Raw genomic sequence first — 22593 nt, 5'->3', positions numbered from 1 at the left:
AAAGATTTGAAGGAAAAGGGAGGGGAGAGACTTGTCTCCCATTCTCTAAAGGAATAGAGGGGGAAAGACTTGTCTCCTATTCTCTAAAGGAAAAGGCAAAGAGAGGGGGAGAGACTGGTATCCCATTCTCTAAAGGAAAAGACAAAGAGAGGGGGAGAGAAAAAGGGAGAGGCTGCTTTCCCGATCTGAAGGTGGCAAGAGAGCTGTTTGGCACGCTAAGCGTGAGCTGCTGGTCTGGTCTGGTCTGATGTGTTGAGGTCTCAGATGGGTCTCTTCTAAGAGGGAGAGTGGGGACAGGGGGCTAGTCTCTCCAAAGGAGCACTCCTGTCCCAGGTTTCCAGCACCAAATGTTAAAACATGCAGTCTGAATGAAGAGACCCCCAAACAGGCTTTGTGTGAGCCATGGCTATTTATTCACCTGGGTGCAGGGGATTTGAGGCCGAAAATAGTGTCAGTCAAATTCCACTTATTGATGTGCATATGTTGAACCAACCTTGCATCCTGAGGATAAAGCCTGCTTGATCAAGCTGTTTGATGTATTGCTGAATTTGGTTTGCCAGTATTCTGTGAAGAAATTTTGCATCAATGTTCATCAACGATATTAGACTGAAATTGTCTTTTTTTGTTGTATCTTTGCCATGTTTTGGTATCATGATAATGCTGGCCTCATAAAATGAGTTAGGGAGAAGTCTCTCTTTTTCTATTTTTTGGAATAGTTTCAGTAAGAACATAAGTAATTCATAAAGGCTTGAGGTGCTGAATACTTCCATTTATTCTGATGTGATTATTATGCATTTTGTACCTGTATTAAAATATCTCAGTACCCCATAAATATATACACATATGATGTACCCATAAAAATAAAAAAAAACTAAAAACGCCATAATAATAATAATAAGGGTGGTGGGAAAAATTTTTTGGAGGTGACGAATTGGTTTGTCATCCTGATGGTGGTGATGTCTTCTAGGATACTTATTTATCCTCAAACCCACTGAGATGTATGCATCAAACCTGTATAGTGGAATGATTGAATGCTTACGTGCCCCCAAAATAATTTATATTTTGAATATGAAAGGGAAAGAAGGAAGCTCTATATGATGGTATTAGGATTTGGGGCTGTTGTAAGATAATTAGTTCATGTGATTAGTTACAAAAGAAACCCCGATAATCTTTTCACCATTAGAGGACACAATTGGTAGCCTCCATTGGTGAAAAGGAGAGTGTGCCCTGACCAGACACCAAATGTGTCAATAGCTTAATTGTAAGGTGAAACAGAAGCAAATTTCTATTGTTTGTGAGCTATCCAGTTTATGGAATTTTTTTAGTATCCTGAACAGACTAAGATATACAGCTTTTATTAAAGTGGTTCACAAAAAAAAAAAAAAAAAAAAAAAAAAAAAAAAAAAAAAAAAAAAAAAAAAAACAGAAAATTCAACACTTTCATGATAAAAACACTGAACAGAGGGGCTTCAAGATGGCTAATGACAGGAAACTGGTACTCACTTCCCCCACAACAAAAAGCTAAAATAGCAAGTAGACAACTACACTTCCAATAGATCATCTCACAGAGAAGCCTATAAGTCAACAGAGAAGTAACAGGAAATACCTAAAGTAGGAGGGAGAGAGAGGCAAGAAAGTCTAGGATAGGCTGGGAGCTTGAAAATGCTCCCAAATCTAGGGAAAGAGTAATTAAGATACCTCCAGTGTTCTACATTCTCACTGCAGACTACTGCAATTCCAGCCACAGGAGAGCTCCTAGACATTTGTGGGTCCTAAGACTAACAGAGATCCGCCTGGAGATCATATAAAGGCATTGCTTTAGAGAGGGTAGTCATATTGGGTCCCATGCCCCCACAAAGGCTAAGCAGCTACAGTAAGGTGCTACACTGAGAATCCAGTCCCCACTGTACTGCCTTCTGCCTGGGGGTGGGACAATAACCCTGGAATCTCCATATCCCTAGAGTTCCATTGATGTTCCCTAACTGCAGCACCTCTGACTGGCTGCCCCAATCAGGGCTGATGCCTGAATCACTGGTAACAACCCCACTCCCCTCAGCAGCAAACCCACAACACAGCTACCTCTACTGTGAGCTGCCACTACCAGGGCCAAAGCACAAGCAAAACATGTACCCCCTAGCCACCTGCATATAGCAACTGATACTGAAAATCCCACCTGCCCCAGAAACAAGGCTATAGTACAATCATTGTTGCCCCCACCCAAACATTCCACCAGGAGCCTAGAGATCACCCTGGCTCTGTGTACCAAGCCAAGCGCTTGCACACACTACCAGAGGGCCTGAGGACAGGTCTATCTGGACCAGCTCCACCCACCCCACACCCTAAGTGTCCAAGCATGTTGTCTAGCAGCCTAGAGACTGCCAAGCCCAGAATACTACCATTGACACCTGAGAACTCCTCCGAAGTGGCTAAGATCAGGCCTACTTAACCACTACCCCCACAATCCTAAGCACCACTTGCAGGCCTGGGGACTTGCCTGCCCAGCCCAGTGCAGGCACTGCTAACACCACTGTGAACATTTTGGGAACCAGAGGGTTGTCCTGCTACTCCTACTGCTATTGTCTTTGCCACGTCCACTATCCCCCAAGTCCACCCAACTGGCCTACCACTGCAACTACTGGCACTGAAGCACCTTGCCTGGAGACCCAAAAATTGGTTTGACTGGACCTGCTAACATTTGTGCCATAATTTGCTGTCTGGGGACCCACTGTTGTAACCATTGGGGCAAAAAAAGGGGGGATTTAGTGTTGTCATTCCCAGCAAAACATCACCACAGGCTCCACTAACAACCAAACCCTAAGCAACCAAAGGAATCAAAGACACCACTTTTACAACTGAAAATTGTAAAAGTGCTTTTACAACTGAAAATACCATGAAGACTAGACTACTGTATACATCAAGAATCAAAGCCAAAGTGTTCTACCCAAGCAATACCATAAAAACATTTTCAGAAAAAAGTCCTCCCCTAAAAAGCAAATTCAAAAATTTGGAAGAAGCAACTGGTATACCAGATGCATACATAACAACATAAGGACACACACACACACACACACACACACACACACACACACAAATTAAAAAGCAAGGAAGTTTGACATTTCCAAGGAACACACTAATTCTCCAGGAACAGGTTCCAATCGGACAGAGATTTATAAAAACTTGGAAAAAGAATTCAAAACAGTGATATAAAAAAGGACAGTGAGATACACAGAACAGAGTAAAACAATACAAAGAATCAGAAAAATAATTTGGGATCTCAATAAGAAATTTATTAAAGAGATAGATACCATTAAAAAAGATTTAAACAGAAGTTCTAGAAATAAAGACTTTATTAAATGAAATAGAAAATATAGTTAAAATCTTTAACAGACAAGTTCAAGCAGAAGAATAATTTCAGAACATAAAGATAGGTCTTTTGAATTAACCCAGTCAGACAAAAACAAGAAAAAAAGAGTAAGAAAAAAATAAAGCCCACGTGATGTGGGACAGCATAAAGTTACTAAATGTTTGAATTTTTGATGTCTAAGAAGGTGAACAGAAAATGAAAGAGCTAGAAAACCTACTTAATTAATAGCTGAAAACTTACAACATTTTCTAGCAAGAGATTTAGACATCCAGATACAGGAAAATCAGAGATCTCCAAATAGATACCATCCCAAAAAGTCCCCTCCAAAACACATTATAGCCAAACTGTCAGAAGTCCAAGAGAGAATTCTAAAAACATCAAGAGAAAAGTGTCTTGTCATTTATAAAGGAACCTGTTTCAGACTAACTAGATTTCTCAGCAGAAACCTTACAGGCCAGAAGAGAATGGAATAATATATTCAAACTGCTGAAATTAAAAAAAAAATTCCAGCCAAGGATACTATACCCAGAAAAGTTATTCAAACGTGAAGGAGAAATAAAGTCTTTTCCAGATAAGGAAAAGCTGAGGTAATTCTTCTCTACTAGACCAATCCACTAAAAAATGCTTAAGGGAGTCCTACACCTGAAAGCGAAAGCACACTACCTACCATCATGAAAACAGATGAAAGTATAACACCTACTGCTAAAGCAAATACAAATAAGAAAGAAAAGACTCAAATATTAACACTATAGAAAACCAACAAATCACAATGATGGATGGATGGATGGAAAAAATGAAGGAAAGAAGGAGGAAGGAAGGAAGGGCATACAAAACAACCAGAAATCAAGTAATAAAATGAAGTGAATAAGCACTCACCTACCAATAGTAACACTGAACAGAATCAAATAAAATTTTTTATTTGAAAGAAACAGACTGGCTGAATGGATAAAAACTTATGAATCAACTGTTCTAGTCAATTTGTTTGCTATAAAAAAAGTACCCAAAACTGAGTAATTTATTAAAAAAAAGAAACAACATATTTGGCTCAAAGTTCTTCAGGCTACACAAAAATGCTAGCACTAGCATCTGCTTCTGGTGCGGGCTTCAGGCTGCTTCCACTTGTGGTGGAAGGGGAAGATGAGTCAGTATGTGCACAAATTATATAAGAGAGGAAGGAAGAAAGAGTAGAAAGGGAAGTGCCAGGATCTTTTCAATAACTAGCTCTCATGAAAAACAGCAGAATGAGAACTGACTCATTACCATGAAAATGTCATGGAGAGATTCCTGTCATTAAGCCATTCAGGGAAGATTCCTCCACATAATCCAGATACCTCCCATTATGTCCCATCTCCAACAGAGGGGATCAAAATTTCAACATGATATTTGGAGATCTGGAGGACACAAAGAAACCAAATTACAGAACCAACTATATGCTGACTACAGGAAGCTCATCTAACCTGTAAAGTCACATGTGGATCGAAAGAATAGATACAAACAAAAACCAAATCAAGTAGGAGTAGCTACATATAAAGCAGATAAACAAACTTTAAGTAAAATGAGACAAAGAAGTTCATTATGTAATGATAAAGTGATCAGTTTAGCATAAGGATTTAAAAATTCTAAAAATATATATGCACCTAACAAACTTGAGCAACCAGATACATAAAACAAGTATTACTAGATATAAAGGAAGAAATAAACTCCAATACAATAATAGTCAGAGACCTCATCACCCCACTCTCAGCATTAAATAAATCATCCATCTACACAAAAAAGTAACAAAGAAACATGATACTTAAACTACATGTTAGACCAAATGGATCTAACACATACAGAAAATTTCATCCAACAGCTACAGAATACATATTCTTCTAATCAGCACATGGAACATATTCTAGGATAAACCATATGTTGGCAAATAAAACAAGTATCAACAAATTTTAAAAACTCAAAATTCTATCAATGATCTCTTCAGGCCACAATGGAACAAAACTAGAAATCAGTAACAAGAGGAATGTAGAAAACTGTCCAAATACATGGCAGTTAAACAACATGTTCCTGAATGACTATGGAGTTAACAAGAAATTATGGATGAAATAAAAACATTTCTTGATACAAATGAAAACTGAAACACAATATACTAAAATCTATGGGATACAACATAAGCAATACTAAATGGAAAGTTTATAGCATTAAATGCCTACAACAACAAAAACAAATAGCTCACAAAATAACAACCTAACACTGCATCTCAAGGAACTAGAAAACAAACAAACAAAAAAACTAAACTTAAAATTAATAGACAAAATAAATAAAGATCAGAGCAGAACTAAATATAACAGCAATTTATCAATATAAGAGATCAATTAAACAAAAAGTTAGTTTTCTGAAAAGATAAACAAAATCAATAAACTGTAAGTTAGACTAACCAAGAAAGAGAAAAAATCAAATAAAATCAGAAATGAAAATAGACAATTAATACCAAAGAAATACAAAAATCATCCAACACTATTATGAACAACCAAACATTAAAAAACCAGAAAACCCAGAGGAAATGGATATTCCAGGATACTACAACCCATATCAAATCAAGAAGAAACAGAAAACCTGAATAGAACAATATCAAATAATGAAATTGAATCAGTAATTTAAAAAAGTGTCCCAACAAAGAAAACTACAGAAACAGATTGCTACGCTGGTGAATTTTACCAAACTATCAAAGAAAAACTAACACCAATTCATCACAAACTATCCAAAAAATTGAAGAGAAGGGAATTCTTCCTAACTCATTTTAATAGGCCAGCATTACACTGATATAAAAACCAGATAAGGACACAACATAAAAACAAACTGTGAAGGAGCAAAGATGGTCGAACAGAACAGCTCCAGCCTGCAGCTCCCACTGAGACCAACACAGAATGTGGGTAATTTCTGCATTTCCAACTAAGGTACCAAGTTATCTTGTTGGGACTGGTTAGGCAGTCCCATGAAGAGTAAGCAGAAGCAGTCTTGGGCATTGCTTCACCCGAGAAGTGCACAGAGCCAGGGAACCTCCCTCTTCCAGCCAAGGGAAACAGTGAGAGACAGTGCTACCCATGCCCAGTTCTACACTTTTCCCATGGATAAAGATACTCCATGCAAACAAAAATCGCTATCAAAAAATTAAATCATGCATTTGCAGCAATATGGATGGAAATGAAGGTCATTAAGTAAAATGAGCTACACATGGAATAACAGTCCCGGTTCTCATTCATGTGGGAGCAAAAAACATTGATCTCATAGAGGTAGAGAGTAGAAAGATAGATACCAAAAGCTTGGAAGGGTGTGTGATTTGGGGAAAATAAACAGATATTTAATAAGTATAAACATGCAGTTAAAAGGAATAAGTTTGAATGTTTGATAGCACCATAGTGACTATAGTTAATAAGAATGTACTATATATTTGAAAATAGCTAGAAGAGAGAACTTGAAATGTCCAACACACAGAACTAATACATATTCAAGGTGATGGACACCCCAAATATCTTGTGACTCATTATATAGTCTATGCATTTTACAAAATGTTATATAAACTCCATAAACATGTAGAAATATTAAACATCAATTAGAAAAACACAAAGATGAGGTAAGAGGATGGCCCAAGTCCAAGAGTTCAAGGCCAAACTGGGCAACACAGAGAGAACCCATCTCTAAAATATTTTAAAAGAAAACAGCCAGGTGTGATGGTGTGCAACTGTAGTTGCCACTACTTGGAACACTGAAGTGGGAGAACTGCTTGAGCCCAGGAGTGTGAGGCTGAAGTGAACTATGATCATACCACTGTACTCTAGTCTGGGCAAGAGTGCAAGAACCGGTCTAAAACAAAACAAAACAAAACAAAACAAAACAAAACAAAACAAAACAAAACAAAACAAAACAAATGACATCAAACAAATTCAGAATGGAAAGAAACTTACTCAACATGATAAAGGCCATATGTAAAAAATACACAGCTAATATCATAATAAATGGTAAAAGACTAGAAGGTCTTTTTACCATTAGAAGGTGGGTGATTTCGGCATTTCCAACTAGGTACATGGCTCATCTATTTGGGACTGGTTAGACAGTGGGTACAGCCCACAGAGGGTGAGAAGCAGGAAGGGACACTGCCTCACCCAGGAAGCACAAAGGGTCAGGCAACTCCCTCCCCTAGCCAAGGGAAGCTGTTAGAGACTGTGCCATGAGTGAGAAATGATGCATTCTGGCCTGGTTACTATGCTTTCCCATGGTCTTCACAACCCACAGACCAGGAGATTCCCATGGGTGCCAACACCACCAGAGCCCTGAGTTTGAAGCACAAATCTGTGTGGCCATTTGGGCAGGCACCAACCTACCTACAGAATTTTTCTTTCATACCCCAGTGGCACCTGAAATGCCAGTGAAACACAATCGTTCACTCCCCTGGAAAGGGGGCTGAAGCCAGGGACAAAGTGGTCTAGCTCAGTGGATCCCACCCCCGTGAATCCCAGGAAACTAAGATCCACTGGCTTGAAATACTCGCTGCCAGCACAGCAATCTGAAGTTGACCTGGGATGCCCAAGAATGGTGGGGGGAGGGGCATCCACAATTACTGAGGTTTGAGTAGGCAATTTTGTGCTCACAGTATAACAAAGCCACTGAGAAGTTTGAACTGGGAAAATCCCACCACAGGTGCGCAAAGCCTCTGCAGCCAGACTGCTTCTCTGGATTCCTCCTCTCTGGGCAGGCTATTTCTGAAAGAAAGGCAGCAACCCCAGTCAGGGGCATACAGATAAAACTCCCATCTCCCTGGGACAGAGCACCTAGGGAAACAAGCAGATGTGGATGCAGCTTCAGCAGACTTAAATGTTCCTGCCTTCCAGCTTTGAAGACAGCAGTGGATATACCAGCACTGTGCTCAAGCCCTGATAAGAAACAGGCTACTTCCTCAAGGGGTCCCTGACACTCGTGCCTCCTCACTGGCAGACACATCCCAGCAGGGGTAAACAGACACCTCATACATAAGAGCCACAGCTGGCATCTGCGGTGCCCCTCGGGGACAAAAATTCCAGAAAATGGAGCAGGCAACAGTCTTTGCTGTTCTGCAGCTTCCACTAACGAAAGGAAAGGAAAGGGAGGGGAGGGGAGGGGAGGGGAGGGGGGAGGGCAGGAGAGGGGAGGGGCAGGAGAAAGGGAAGGAGAAAGGGGGAGGAGAAAGGGGGAGGGGGAGGGAAGGACAGAAAAGGAAAGGAAAAAGGGAAGGAGAAAGGGAAGGAGAAAGGGAAGGAGAAAGGGAAGGAAAGGAAAAGAAAAAGGAAAGGAAAGGAAAGGAAAGGAAAAAGGAAGGGAAAGGAAAGAAAAAAGGAAAGGAAAGGAAAAATGAAAGGAAAGGAAAAAGGAAAGGAGGAAAGGAAAGGAAAAAGGAAAGGAAAGGAAAGGAGAAAGGAAAGGAAAAAGGAAAGAAAAGGAAAAAGGAAAGGAAAGGAGCATGAACATCAACAAAAAGGATTCCAGACAAAAACTCCAACCGAAGGTCACCAACATCAAGGACCAAAGGTAGATAAATCCAAGAAGATGAGGAAAAACCGGTACAGAAGGCTGAAAATTCCAAAAATCAGAATGCCTCTTCACTGAAAGATCACAACTCCTTGCCAGCAGGAGAGAAAAACTTGATGGAGAATGAGTTTGATCAACTGACCGAAGTAGGCTTTAGAAGGCGGATAATAACAAACTCCTCCAAGCCAAAAAGCATGTTCTAACCCAATGCAAGGAAGCAAAGAACCTTGATAAAAGGTTAAAGGAATTGCTAACTAGAATAACCAGTTTTGAGAAGAACATAAATGACCTGATAGAGCTGAAAAACACAGCATGAGAACTTTCTGAAGCACACACAGTATCAACAGCCGAATCGATCAAGCAGAAAAAAGGGATATCAGAGATTGTAGATCTATTTAGTAAAATAAAGCATGAAGACAAGATTAGAGAAAAAACAATGAAAAAGAATGAACAAAGCCTAAAGTAGATATGTTACTATGTGAAAAGACCAAACCTACATTTGATTGGTGTACCTGAAAGTGATGGGGAGAATGAAACTAAGTTGGAAAATACTCTTCAGGATATTATCCACGAGACTTCCCCAACCTAGCAAGACAGGCCAACATTCAAATTCAGGAAATACAGAGAACACCACAAAGGTACACCTCAAGTAGAGCAACCTCAAGACACCTGATTGTAAGTTTACCAAGGATGAAATGAAGGAAAAAATGTTAAGGGCAGGCAGAAGGAAAGGTCGGGTTACCCACAAAGAGAAGCTCATCAGACTAACAGTGAAACACTCTGCAGAAAACTTATGAGCCAGAAGAAAGTGGGGACCAATATTCAACATTCTTGAAAAAAAAAGAATGTTCAACCCAGAATTCATATTCAACTCAGCATTCATATCCAGCCAAACTAAGCTTCATAAGCAAAGGAGAAATAAAATTCTTTACAGACAAGCAAATACTGAGAGTTTGTCACTACCAGGCCTGCCTTACAAGAGCTCCTGAAAGAAGCACTAAATATGGAAAGGAAAAACCAGTAACAGCCACTGAAAAAAACATACCAAATTGTAAAGACCATCAACACTGTTAAGAAACTGTATCAACTAATGGGCAAAATAACCATCTAGCATCATGACAATATCAAAATCACACATGGAAATATTAACCTTAAATGTAAACAGGCTAAATGCCCCAATTAAAAGACAGACTGGCAAATTTGGACAAAGAGTCAAGATCCATCTGTATGCTGTATTCAGAAGATCCATCTTACTTGCAAAGAAACACATAGGCTCAAAATCAAAGGATGGAGGAATATTTACAAAGCAAAGAAAAAAAAAAGCAGGGTTTGAAATCCTAGTCTCCAATCAAACAGACTTTAAACCAAAAAAGATCAAGAGACAAAGAAGGGCATTACTTAATGATAAAGGGATCAATGCAACAAGAAGAGCTAACTATCCTGAATGTATATATGCAATCAATACAGGAGCAGCCAGATTCAAAAAGCAAGTTCTTACAAAGATTAGGACTCCCACACAGTAATAGGGGGAGACTTTTATACCCCACTGTCAATATTAGACAGATCAATCAGACAGAAAATTAACAAGGATATTCAGGACTTGAACTCAGCTCTGGATCAAGTGAACCTAATAGACATCTATGAAACTCTCCATCCCAAATCAACAGAATACACATTCTTCACAGCACTGCATCACACTTATTCTAAAATCGGCCAGATAATTGGAAGTAAAACACTCCTCAGCACATACAAAAAATGGAAACCAGGACAAACAGTCTCTCAGACCACAGTGCAATGAAATTAGAACTCAGGATGAACAAACTCAATCAAAACAGAAAAATTACATGGAAACTAAAGAATCTGCTTCTGAATAACTACTGGGTACATAATAAAATTAAGACAAAAATAAGTAAGTTCTTTGAAATCAGTAAGAACAAAGATAAATGTACCAGAATCTCTGGGACGCAGCTGAAGCCGTGTTTCAAGGAAAATTTATAGCACAAACTAAATGCCCACAGGAGAAAGCAGGAAAAATCTAAAATCAACATGACATCCTAACACTACAATTGAAAGTACTAGAGGATTAAGAGCAAACAAATTCAAAAGCTAGCAGAAGACAGGAAATAACTAAGATCAGAACAGAACTGAAGGAGATAGATAGAGACATGAAAAACCTTTCAAAAATCAATGAATCCAGGAGCTGGCGTTTTGAAAAGATTAACAAAATAGACTGCTAGCCAGACAAATAAAGAAAAGAGAGAAGAATCAAACAGACTATACTATAAATACTATAAACACCTCTATGCAAATAAACTAGAAAATCTAGAAGAAATGAATAAATTCCTGGACACATATATCCTCCCAAGACTAAACCAGGAAGAAGTTGAATCCCTAAATAGACCAATAAATAGTAAGTTCTGAAATTGAGGCAGTAATTAATAGTCTACCAACAAAAAAAGTGCAAGGCCAGACAGATTCACAGTCAAATTCTACCAGAGGTACAAAGAGAAGCTGATACCATTCCTTCTGAAACTTTTCCACACAACAGGGAGTCCTCCCTAACTCATTTTATGAGGCAAGCATCATCCTGATACCAAAACGTGGCAGAGACACAACAACAAAAAAAGAAAATTTCAGGCCAATATTCTTGATGAACATCAATATGAAAATCCTTAATAAAATACTGGCAAACCAAATCCAGCAGCACATCAAAAAGTTTATTCACCATGATCAGGTCGGCTTTATGCCTGGAATGCCAGGCTGGTTCAACATACACAAATCAATAAATGTAATCTATTGCATAAACAGAACAAATGACAAAAAACACATTATTATCTTAATAGACACAGAAAAGGTCTTTGACAAAATTCAACACAACTTTATGCTAAAATTTCTCAATAAACTAGATACTGATGGAATATATCTAAAAGTAATAAGAACTATTTAGGACAAACCCACATCCTATATCATACTGAGCAAAAGCTGAAAGCCCTCCCTTTGAAAACCGACACATGACAAGGATGCCCTTTCTCACCACTCCTATTCAACATAGTATTAAAAGTTTTTGCCAGGGCAATCAGGCAAGAGAAAGAAAGGAAGGGTATTTAAATAGGAAGAAAGTCAAATTGTCTCTGTTTGCAGATGACATTATTGTATATTTAGAAAACCCCACTGTCTCAGTAAAAAATCTCCTTAAGCAGATAAGCAACTTCAGCAGTCTCAGGATTCTAAATCAATGTGCAAAAATCACAAGCATTCCTTTAAACCATTAACAGACAAAAAGCCAAATCATGAGTGAACTCCCATTCACAATTGCTATGCAGAGAAGAAAATAGCTAGGAATACATCTTACAAGGGATGTGAAGGGCCTCTTCAAGGAGAGCTACAAACCATTGCTTAAGGATATAAGAGAGGACACAAACAAATGGAAAAACATTCCATGCTCATGAATAGGAAGAATCAATATCATGAAAATGGCCACAATGCCCAAAGTAATTTTTAGATTCAATGCTATCCCTATAAAGCTACCACTGACTTTCTTCATAGAATTGGATAAAACTACTTTAAATTTCATATGGAAACAAAAAAGAGCCCATATAGCCAAGACAATCCTAAGCAAAAAGAATGAAGCTGGAGGCATCATGCTACCTGAGTTCAAACCTCGCTGCAAGGCTAAAGTAACCAAAACAGCGTGTTACTCCAATGGAACAGAAGAGAGGCCTCTGAAATAACACCACACATCTACAACCATCAGATCTTTGACAAACCTGACAAAAACAAGCAATGGGGACCTTTCCCTATTTCATAAATCATGTTGAGAAAACTGGTAGCCATATACAGAAAACTGAAACTGATCCCCTTTCTCACACCTTATACAAAAATTAACTAAAGATGGATTAAAGACTGAAATGTAAGACCTAAAACCATAAAAACCCTAGAAGAAAACTTAGGCAGAACTATTCAGCCATTAAAAAAGAAGGAGTTCATGTCCTTTGCAGGGAAATGGATGAAGCTGGAAACCATCATTTTCAGCAAACTAACACATGAACAGAAAACCAAAGACTGCACATTCTCATTCATAAGTGGGAGCTGAACAATGAGAACATATGGGCACAGGGAGGGGAACACCACACACCAGGGCTTGTCAGGGGATGGCGGACAAGGGAAGGGATGGCTTTAGAAGAAATACCTAATGTAGATGACAGGTTGATGGGTGCAGCCAAACACCACAGCATATGTATACCTATGTAACAAATCTGCACGCTCTGCACATGTATCCCAGAACTTAAAGTATAAAAAAGAAAGACTTTGGTGGTTTCTCAAAAAGCTAAACAATTGCCATATGCTCCAGTAATTCCATTCTCAGATATATACTCAAAGTAATTGAAATCAAGGACTCAAACAAACACTTGTACAGCAATGTTCACTGCAGCATTATTCCCAACAGCCAAAAGGTGGAAACAACTCAAGTGTCTATCAATAAATAAGTGGATAAAAAAACTATAATATTTACATAAAATAGAATGCTATTAAGCTATAAAAGGGAATGAAATTTTGAAATATAATATGGATTAACTCTGAAGACTTTATAGTATATAAAATAAGCTGAATCTAAAAGAAAAAAATATGGCATTATTTCATTTACATGTGGTATCTAGAATAGGCAAATTTTTAGAGAAAGAAAGTAGATTAGAAGTTATCAAAGTATGAAGAAAGGGAGAACTGAGAAGTTATTATTTAATGGTATAGAGTTCCTATTTGGGGTAATGAAAAAAACTGGAAATAGGTAGTGGTAATGGTTCTACAACAGTATAAATGTAATTGAGGCCTTTGAGTTGTTCACTTGAAATGAATATGCATTCAAATACAAAAGAGGCATACAACTGAGTAAAAGCCTATCTGTTGGCCCTTACATTTAAACGCTGTCTACTGGATTGCAACCTGAATTACACCACCAAGAGAAAATAAATTCCTTCAGCATGCAATGCCTATGAAACCCAAGGCAAAAAATGAAGGAACCCATACAGAGCCATGGCCCTTAGAAAGCATTCAAAAAGAAAGTGGTTGGATCACCTGAAGTCAGGAGTTCAAGACCAGCCTGGGCAACACAGTGAAACTCCAGCTCTACAAAAACATAAAAATTAGCCAGGCATGATGGTAGGTACCTGTAATCCCAGCTACTTGGGAGGTCGAGGCAGAAGAATTGCTTGAATCCAGGTGGTGGAGGTTGCAGTGGGCTCAGATCACACCATTGCACTCCAGACTGGGTGACAGAGTGAGACTCTGCCTCAAAACAAAAAAATTTAAAAAAAGGAAAAAGGAAAGCACCTATACACAATATTCACCAGTCAAACCTTCAAGAGAAAAAACCCCATAAAAGAACAAAGTCCCATCTAAATAACAGCAATTTCAAAATGAGAAACACAAGCACCCCCAGAGCAGAAAAAAAAAAATCAGTGCAATAACTCCAGCAATTCAAAAAGTCGAACTTGCCTACCAATGATTGCACTATGTTCCCAGCAATGGATCTTAAACAGTTTAAAATGTCTAAAACAACACAGAATTAAGAATCTGGATGGCAAAGAAGTTCAGAGAGATTCAAGAGAAAGTTGAAGTCCAGTCCAAGTAAGTCAGTAAAATTATTGAAAAGTTGAAAGACAAGATGACCATATTTAAAAAGCACCAAACTGAACTTCTGTAATTGAAAAATTCACGAGAGGAATTTCAACATAAAACTAGAAGCATTAACACGATTAGATCAAATTCAAGAAAGAATTACAGAGATTGAAGACTGAACTTTTGAATCAAGCCAACCAGACAAAAATAAAGAAAATAGAATCGTTAAAAAGTAACAAAATTTCTGAGAAATATGGGTTTATGTAGATAGACCAAACCTATGCCACATTAGGACTTCTGAGACAGAAGGAGACAGAGTAAGCAACGTGGAAACCATATTTGAGGATACAGTCCATGAACATTTCCCTAATCTTGCTAGAGGTCGACACACAAATTCAAGAAATTCAGAGAACCTCTCCAAGATACTATACAAGACAATCATCCACAGAACACAAAATCTCTAGTATGTGGCAAAAGCAACATGAAGAGGAAAGTTTACAGTGCCAAATGCCTACATTAAAAAAATAAGAAAGATTTCAAATTACCAATCTAACATTGCACCTAGAAGAACTAGAAAAATAAAAACTAATAAAACTAGCAGAAGAAAACAAAATTCAGAGGAGCACTGAAAGGAACTGAGACCCCAAAATCTGCACAAAGGTTCAATGAAACTAAAAGTTGGTTTTCTCAAAGGATAAACAAGATCTGTTGATTGATAGCTAAATTAACAAAGAAAAATGAGAGATGATCCAAATAAACACAATGAGAAATGACAAAGCAGACATTACAACCAATTTCACAGAAATATAAAAGATCTTCAGACACTATTACAAACACCTCTATGCATACAAATTAGGAAATCTAGAGGAAATGACTAAATTTCTGTAAACCCACAGGCTCCCAAGATTGAATCAGGAAAAGCAATTGAAACACTAAACAGAACAATAACATGTTCCAAAATTGAAACAGTAATTAAAAACCTACCAATGAAGAAAAATCCTAAACCATATGGATTCATGGCTGAATTCTACCAGAAGTATAAAGAAGAGCTAGTACCAATTATAATAAAATTATTCCGAAAAATAGAGGAGAAGAAATTCCTCCCTAATTCATCCTATGAAGCCAGCATCATCCTGATACTAAAATATGGCAAAGACACAATGAAAAAAAATTTCAGGCCAATATCCCTGATGAACATAGACACAAAAATCCTCAATAAATACTAGCAATCTGAATCCAGCAGCACATCAAAAAACTAATTCTCCACAATCAAGTAGGCTTTAATTCTAGAATGCAAAGTTGTTTCAACATATGCAAATCAATAAATGTGATTCACCACATAAACAGGACTAAAAACAAAGACCATATAATCATGGCAACAGACACAGAAAAAGCTTCTGATAAAATCCAACTTCACTTCATAAAAACCCTTAAAAAACTAGCCATCAAAGGAACATATCTCAAAATAGTAACAGCCATGTATGGCAAACCCACAGCTAACATCATACAGAACAGGCAAAAGCTGGAACCATTTCCCAGCTCTTTTGAGAATTGGAGTAAGAAAAGGATACTCACTCCTACTACTCCTGTTCAACACAATACTGGAAATACAAGTTGTTTTAAAAAATCTATTAATTAAAAAATTGCATATTAAAAAGTGAAGATGAAATAAAGGCATTCCTAAATAAAAACTGAGAGCTCCTATGGCCTGCACACCCATCTGATATGAAACACTAAAGGAAATTCTTCAGGCTGATATTGACACCAGATATTAATTTGAATCTGCACATAGGAAAAAAAGAAAATTCCAAAATTCCAAATAAATTCCAAGTAGGAAAACTCAAAAGTGAACCATACCAAGATAAAGTATAATTAAACTATGTTTTTAATTAAACTATTGAAAGTAAAAACCAAAGAGGGAAATCTTGAAAGCAGTAAAAAATAAGTGACTTGTTAAGTACAAGAGATTCTCCATAAGATTAACAGTATTTAAAGAGCAGAAATTACAGAAAAAAAACCTGTCAACCAAAAATTCTATACTGTTTAAACTGAGCAAAACTGTCCTTCAAAAAACAAAATTAAATTAAATTTAAAAAAAGAGAAATAAAGAAATTCCCAGAGAAGCAAGGGCTGAGGGAGTTAATCTCTATTAAGATAACATTTTAGTAAATTTTAAAGACAGATCCTCAAGCTGAAATGAAAGGATACTAGACAATAACTTGAGGCATGTGATAAAACAAAAAACACAGGTAAAAGGTAGTTGCACAAATATATTTAAAAGCCAATATTGCATTTTTGGTTTGGAACTACTTTTCCCATATAATTAAAAGACAAAATGATAATTATAAATCTGTTAATGGACACACACAACATATAATTTGTGAGAACAACAAAAAAGGGTAGGTATGGAGATATATAGCGGTAGAATTTATATACTATTCAAGCTAAGGTGATATTAATTCAAATTAGTGTGTTATAAGTTTAAGTTGTTAATTTTAACAACTAAGAAAATAAAAAAGATACAGAAAAGGAAATAAGGTTCATAGTAGACTAAAAAAAACTCAAACATAAAATAAGTAATGAAGGAACTGAGGAACAAAAAACATATGACATGGAAAACAAATAGCAAAATAGCAGAAGTCCTTCCTTATGTGTTATGAGCTGAATTATATTCCCTCAAAATTCATATGCTGAAATCACAACTCTCAGTATCTCAGAATGTGATCAAGCAATGTTTAAAAGAAAACAGAGCTGTAAATGCCTACATTAAGAAAGAAGAATGATCTCAAATCAATAACCTAAATTTAGACCTTATGGAACTAAAAAGAGCAAACTAAACCCAAATGTAGCAGAAGAAAGGAAAAAATAGAGTGGAGAGAAATGAAATAGAGAATAGAAGAACAACAGAAAAAATGAACAAGACCAAAAGTTTTTTCTTTGAAAAGAAATTTGACAAACTTTCAGCTACAAGGATTAAGGAAAAAAGAAGAAGATTCAAATGACTAGAATCAGAAATGAAAATAGGGACGTTATTATCTCTCTTACAGTAATTTAGAAAAAAATTTAGAAGAGAATATTAAAAATAATTATAGGCCAACAAATTAGACCACCTAGATGAAATGGACAAACTCCTAGAGTTGACTCAAGTAGAAACAGAAAATCTGAACAGACCTATAACAAGTAAATATTGAATAAGTAATCAAAAATCTACCAAGAAAAAAAAATCCCAAGATCAGATGGTGTCACTGTTGGGTATATGCCCAAAAGCAAGGAAATTCTCCCAAATATTTAAAAGAAGAATACCAATCCTTTTTAAACTCTTGTAAAAAATGGAAGAGAGGAGAACACTTTTTAGCTTCCTGAGGGAAAGCAAAATGAGAAATGACTGCTGAATGAATATGGGATTTTCTTTGAAGGTGATGAAAAAATTCTGAAACTAGATAGTGGATGGTTGCATAACAGTCAATGTAGTTAATGTCACTAAATTATATACTTTAAAGTGGTTAAAAAGGCACATTTTATGTCATATATTTTTCCACAATAAAAACCATTATGCTTAGTTTTAAAATGTAGACCTGAAAGAGTACATATTGTATAAAATGTCCAAGAATGTGAATATAAGAGATAAAGTAGATCAGTGGTTGCTTAGGGCTGGGAGGGTTGGAGGGAAACTGGGAGTGACTATAAACGGTCACAAGGTTTACTCTTAGGATAATGGAAATGTTCTAAAATTAGATTACAGTGATAGTTACACAACTCTGTAAGTACATTAATATTCAATGAATTGTTCTCTTATTATGAGTTAACTTTATGTTATGTAAATTATTTCCCAATAAATTAGTTTTTTAAAAAAGCTAGATGGTTGACTCTCAAGTTGACCAGAAAAGTATCAAAGTTAGCTTAATGCCAATCACTGTACTTCTGCAAAGCAGATAAAGTCATACATTCAATACAATTAGCCAGTAAAGCTGACAAAAAAGAAAGCAAACTTATCAGCTTTTAGTATTTGTATGTCATAAACATTATTTTCTTACATATGGCTCAAATGACTCAAGTTTGACACACAAATTAAAAGATTCAAAGATGGTAAGGAAAAGACAGGCTATGACCAAGTTATAATATCTATGCACAAGCTTTATGCATGTTGTCTTTGCCCAAGAACACAAAATGTATTTTATGAAAGGCCTAAATTATATGTAGATTACACGTAATTTGCTTAATTCTTGGCAGAACTATTTGTCTCTCAATGCAAAGACTGATTTTCTTTTCCAAATGGCATAATGTATGGATGGGGCATTTGTTTCTATCATATGCTTTTCCTTCTTTTTTTAATTATCTACAAAAACACAGAATCCAACAGGACAGTGAATTATAACCTGTATCTACTAAAACATCATATTTATGTTGTGAGTCAGAAAGTAGTCCTTTCCCTCTGACCATCTCTCTTAATTTAGTGAGTATTAAAGCAAAAAAAAAAAAAAAAGGAAAGAATAAAAGTAATTTCAAATTTTGAGTGATAGCATGACTGCGGCTGAAGTTGACTATAACGTCATAGTTGGTTCAGTGATAGATATAAGAACGAGTAAATGAAAAGCCTCATTTCATGCATCATGTAGCTGTGAACTACTACCAGAGTCAAGAGAGGTTAGCCAGGAACTCAAGGTACTCTGACCTATGTTCCTTTTCTTTACCACCTAATTTGCTAGAAAAAATTACCATGAATTATACTGCCAAAAAAATTATAAAGCAGACTATCTACATAAAAATTATTTTCTTAGAAACATTTTCAATAATTGGCTACCATAGCATCTTTGTTATTATTTCTATTTTATTTTGTAAGCAAATAGAGATATTACTTCCATAAAGCTAGATACTCAATTAGAGATGGCTAGAGCAAGATGTCAAACCACAACCTATAGGCAAGATCTGGCTTGCTGCCTGTTTTTGTAAATAAAGTTTTATGAGAACACAGTAATGCTCACTCGTTTACATAGGTTTATGGCTGTTTACATGTGACAACAGCACAGTTGAGCTGTTGCAACAGAGACCTCTGGCCTACAAAGCTTAACGTATTTTACTATTTGGTTCTTTAAGAAAAAGTTTTCTATCCATTGCTAAAGAATTAAAATTCAGTGGGCTGTTTATTATACCACTTATGCTAATATTTCTTGTCTCAGGACTAGTCAATTTGATGTAAGAAACACGATGTAGTCAAGAGAATGCAGTATTAAAGACAAAAACAAAAACAAAACAAAGCAAGGATTATTTTTGTGGCTGTGCCATTTGCCATGTGACCTTGGGAAAGTCACTTCACCTTTCTGGATTTATTTCCACACCTGTAAAATAAGGGATTTGAACTATATGAATGCTAATCATCCTTCCAATTAAACTATTATAGTCTATAAAACTTACTTTACAGATTAGAAAATCAGTAGTAAATGTATAAAAGTTCTTAAATTATTATATTTTATATTTCTCCATGTAGACAAAAATCTTTGAGTTGCTTTAAATTTCATCATAAAATCAGATTAAAACTAGTAGTATCCCAATTTTATGGGTGAGAAAATTTAAGGCTACAGAAAGGATAGTGACTTGTACAATGTTAGCAGCATATGCTTAATGTTTTGCTGTCTAGTATAGTGTTGACAACATGGCACATACAAAATCAGAGGCCATGAACTATAATACTTACAGAGCAAGGCAGACAATGTAAATTGTGGGTGGTTCCTATGATGAACCAGAGAATGTATGTTCTACTTAAAGGGAGCAGCCACCACTCAGAGCCAACTACTGACATACAGGCATGTGGGTCCAGTATTGCCAGATCTTTAGATTTTACAAGAGGCTGGATATCCTGAATATTATTTTAAATATTCCAATGTTTAAATGTTGGAAAACTGATTAAAATGTTTAAAAATAGAGTGGGCTGGATCTGGCTCATGGATGACAATTTGTAAATCTATATTAAAGAAACTTTTTAATTTGACAGATTTGCGCACTAGAATATACTGGTATCTCAACCCTAGAATATACTGATATCTCAACTTCACCATGAACTTTTAATTATCCAAAGTAATGGAGGATAGAAGAGATCACAACATCAGTATTATCTTAGTTTCCACTGAATATTCTATTCAAAGTGTTCACAGTAAAATCAAATGATTGAAAAAAATGTTTCTCCTTATTTCAGGCCTTCTGGTGAAGGTATTAACAAATAGACAAAGTGTAAACAGGTCATCAGGAAAAAGGATAGTCCTGGATAATACAGAAACCAACAAAACAATCACAACAACAATAAACAATCTATTCTTAAGTAATTGAGATTAGCCGTATTTACATGATGGGAAATTTGAACATGATTAATTCATACTGAGGCTTTTAAAATAATAGGGATGGGTAGAAATTATTGATTGTAACTTTTAAAAGATATGACAATTAAGAAAAGGAATTTATGTTGTCAGCTTTATTTATTTATAGAAAGCCATTTGAGAATACTGTACATGTTTTGACAAACAATAAACTAAGCTGTATTTATAGTAAAGCTCTGACCTACTTGTGATTACCAATAGGATCAATAAAATGCTTAACTTTTCCATTCAAAAAGTCATAGAGTTGGCAATATTTCATTATTTGTCTTTTTGAAGTAAACATTAAACCACGTAGGAAAAGAATGGAGAGAAAAAAAATAATGAGTACTTCTTGGGAATATTTTTGGCTTTAATAAAACAACAGCACCACTAATTATTCTTCCACAAGGCAATATAATTTTGAATCTGATTTTGTCAGCTACTTATTATTTAAAAATTTAAATGAAATAACTCATATGGCACTAGGAAAAACACTTCAGGTAAAATGAATTAATTTCCCTCATCAGCTTCAATTAAAATATTTTAAAGGGCTGGGAGCAGTGGCTCACACCTATAATCCCAGCATTTTGGGAGGCCGAGGTGGGTGAATCAACTGAAGTCAGGAGTTCAAGACCAGCCTGGTCAACATGGTGAAACTCCATCTCTACTAAAAATACAAAAATCAACCAGGCATGGTGGCAGGTGCCTATAATCCCAGCTACTCTGGAAGCTGTGGTAGAAGAATCACTTGAACCCGAGAGGTAGAGGTCGCAGTGGGCTGAGATTGTGCCACTGCACTCCAGCCTGGGGGACAAGAGCAAGACTTCATCTCAAAAATATATATATATTTTAAAGGTATCCTCCCACAAGAGGAAAAAAAAATCCCCAAAAATAAAGTGAAATTTTAAAGAAGACAACATTAAGAGAATACTCTTAAATCCATGACAAAAGTAGTAATGCTATGCTAGCATGTTATTGTAACATGTTTAAAAATAGGAATTTCCTCTGTTGTAGGTCACTCTCACTTTTGCCTTTCTTCAGATCAGAAGCTCTCCTATATACCTATAACTTGGAAATACCTTAAGTTACAGCATCAGGTCTTTTAAAAAGAATAAGTAGCCCCCTTACATTCATAATTACTTATTATTTAACTTATACTGCATTTATGTGAAATGATGGGAACCCATAATAAGTGATAAAGTGTTGATAAAAGTTGGACAAATAATGTGCCTGTCCCTGAGTTTCCCTATCTCTAAAATAAAGATAGCATTGTCATGAGAATTAACTAAATTGTGTAAAGTACTTGAAAAGAGCTCATAACACATAGCAAGTTTTTGATAAATGTTAGTTATTATTATTATTATACAATAAAACAGTTACTCACTCTTTTGTTGAGACAAATAACAGGCCATAGGCTGCAACCCAGTGTGCAACAGCAGCAGAGACAACCACATAGCAGCCATTTCACATTGACTGGGAGAGCCTTTTTCAAACATGCATTCACACGGCCAATGCTGGTCTTAAATTCTTCTGGGGCCACCTACAAGAGCGCACAATCTTTAACAGTTTGTGGGCAGCTTTTATTTCTAAATCTAAGAAAAATGTTTATTACAAATAATTTAGGGAATCACAAATATCTAAATAGGTATATTCCCCATAAATATGTTCACACACTCATGGATGATGTTGAAAAGTACAACATAATTTCATGTT

At 36.2% G+C, this 22593-nt stretch overlaps 1 protein-coding gene across 2 annotated transcripts in view; it reads right to left on the bottom strand.

Moving 5' to 3' along the window:
* Window positions 1-22593, bottom strand: part of CHIC1 (cysteine rich hydrophobic domain 1) — a 133447-nt gene that overhangs the window by 88269 nt on the left and 22585 nt on the right. For both annotated transcript variants that reach the window (XM_003936865.4, XM_010347372.3), the window contains exon 3: window positions 22265-22420. In XM_003936865.4, the coding sequence (XP_003936914.1) occupies window positions 22265-22420 (156 nt within the window). The remainder of the gene's footprint in view (window positions 1-22264; window positions 22421-22593) is intronic.

This window comes from Saimiri boliviensis, chromosome X (assembly GCF_048565385.1).
Source record: "Saimiri boliviensis isolate mSaiBol1 chromosome X, mSaiBol1.pri, whole genome shotgun sequence".
NCBI lineage: Eukaryota > Metazoa > Chordata > Mammalia > Primates > Cebidae > Saimiri > Saimiri boliviensis.
This window is presented reverse-complemented; position numbering and strand designations above follow the sequence as displayed.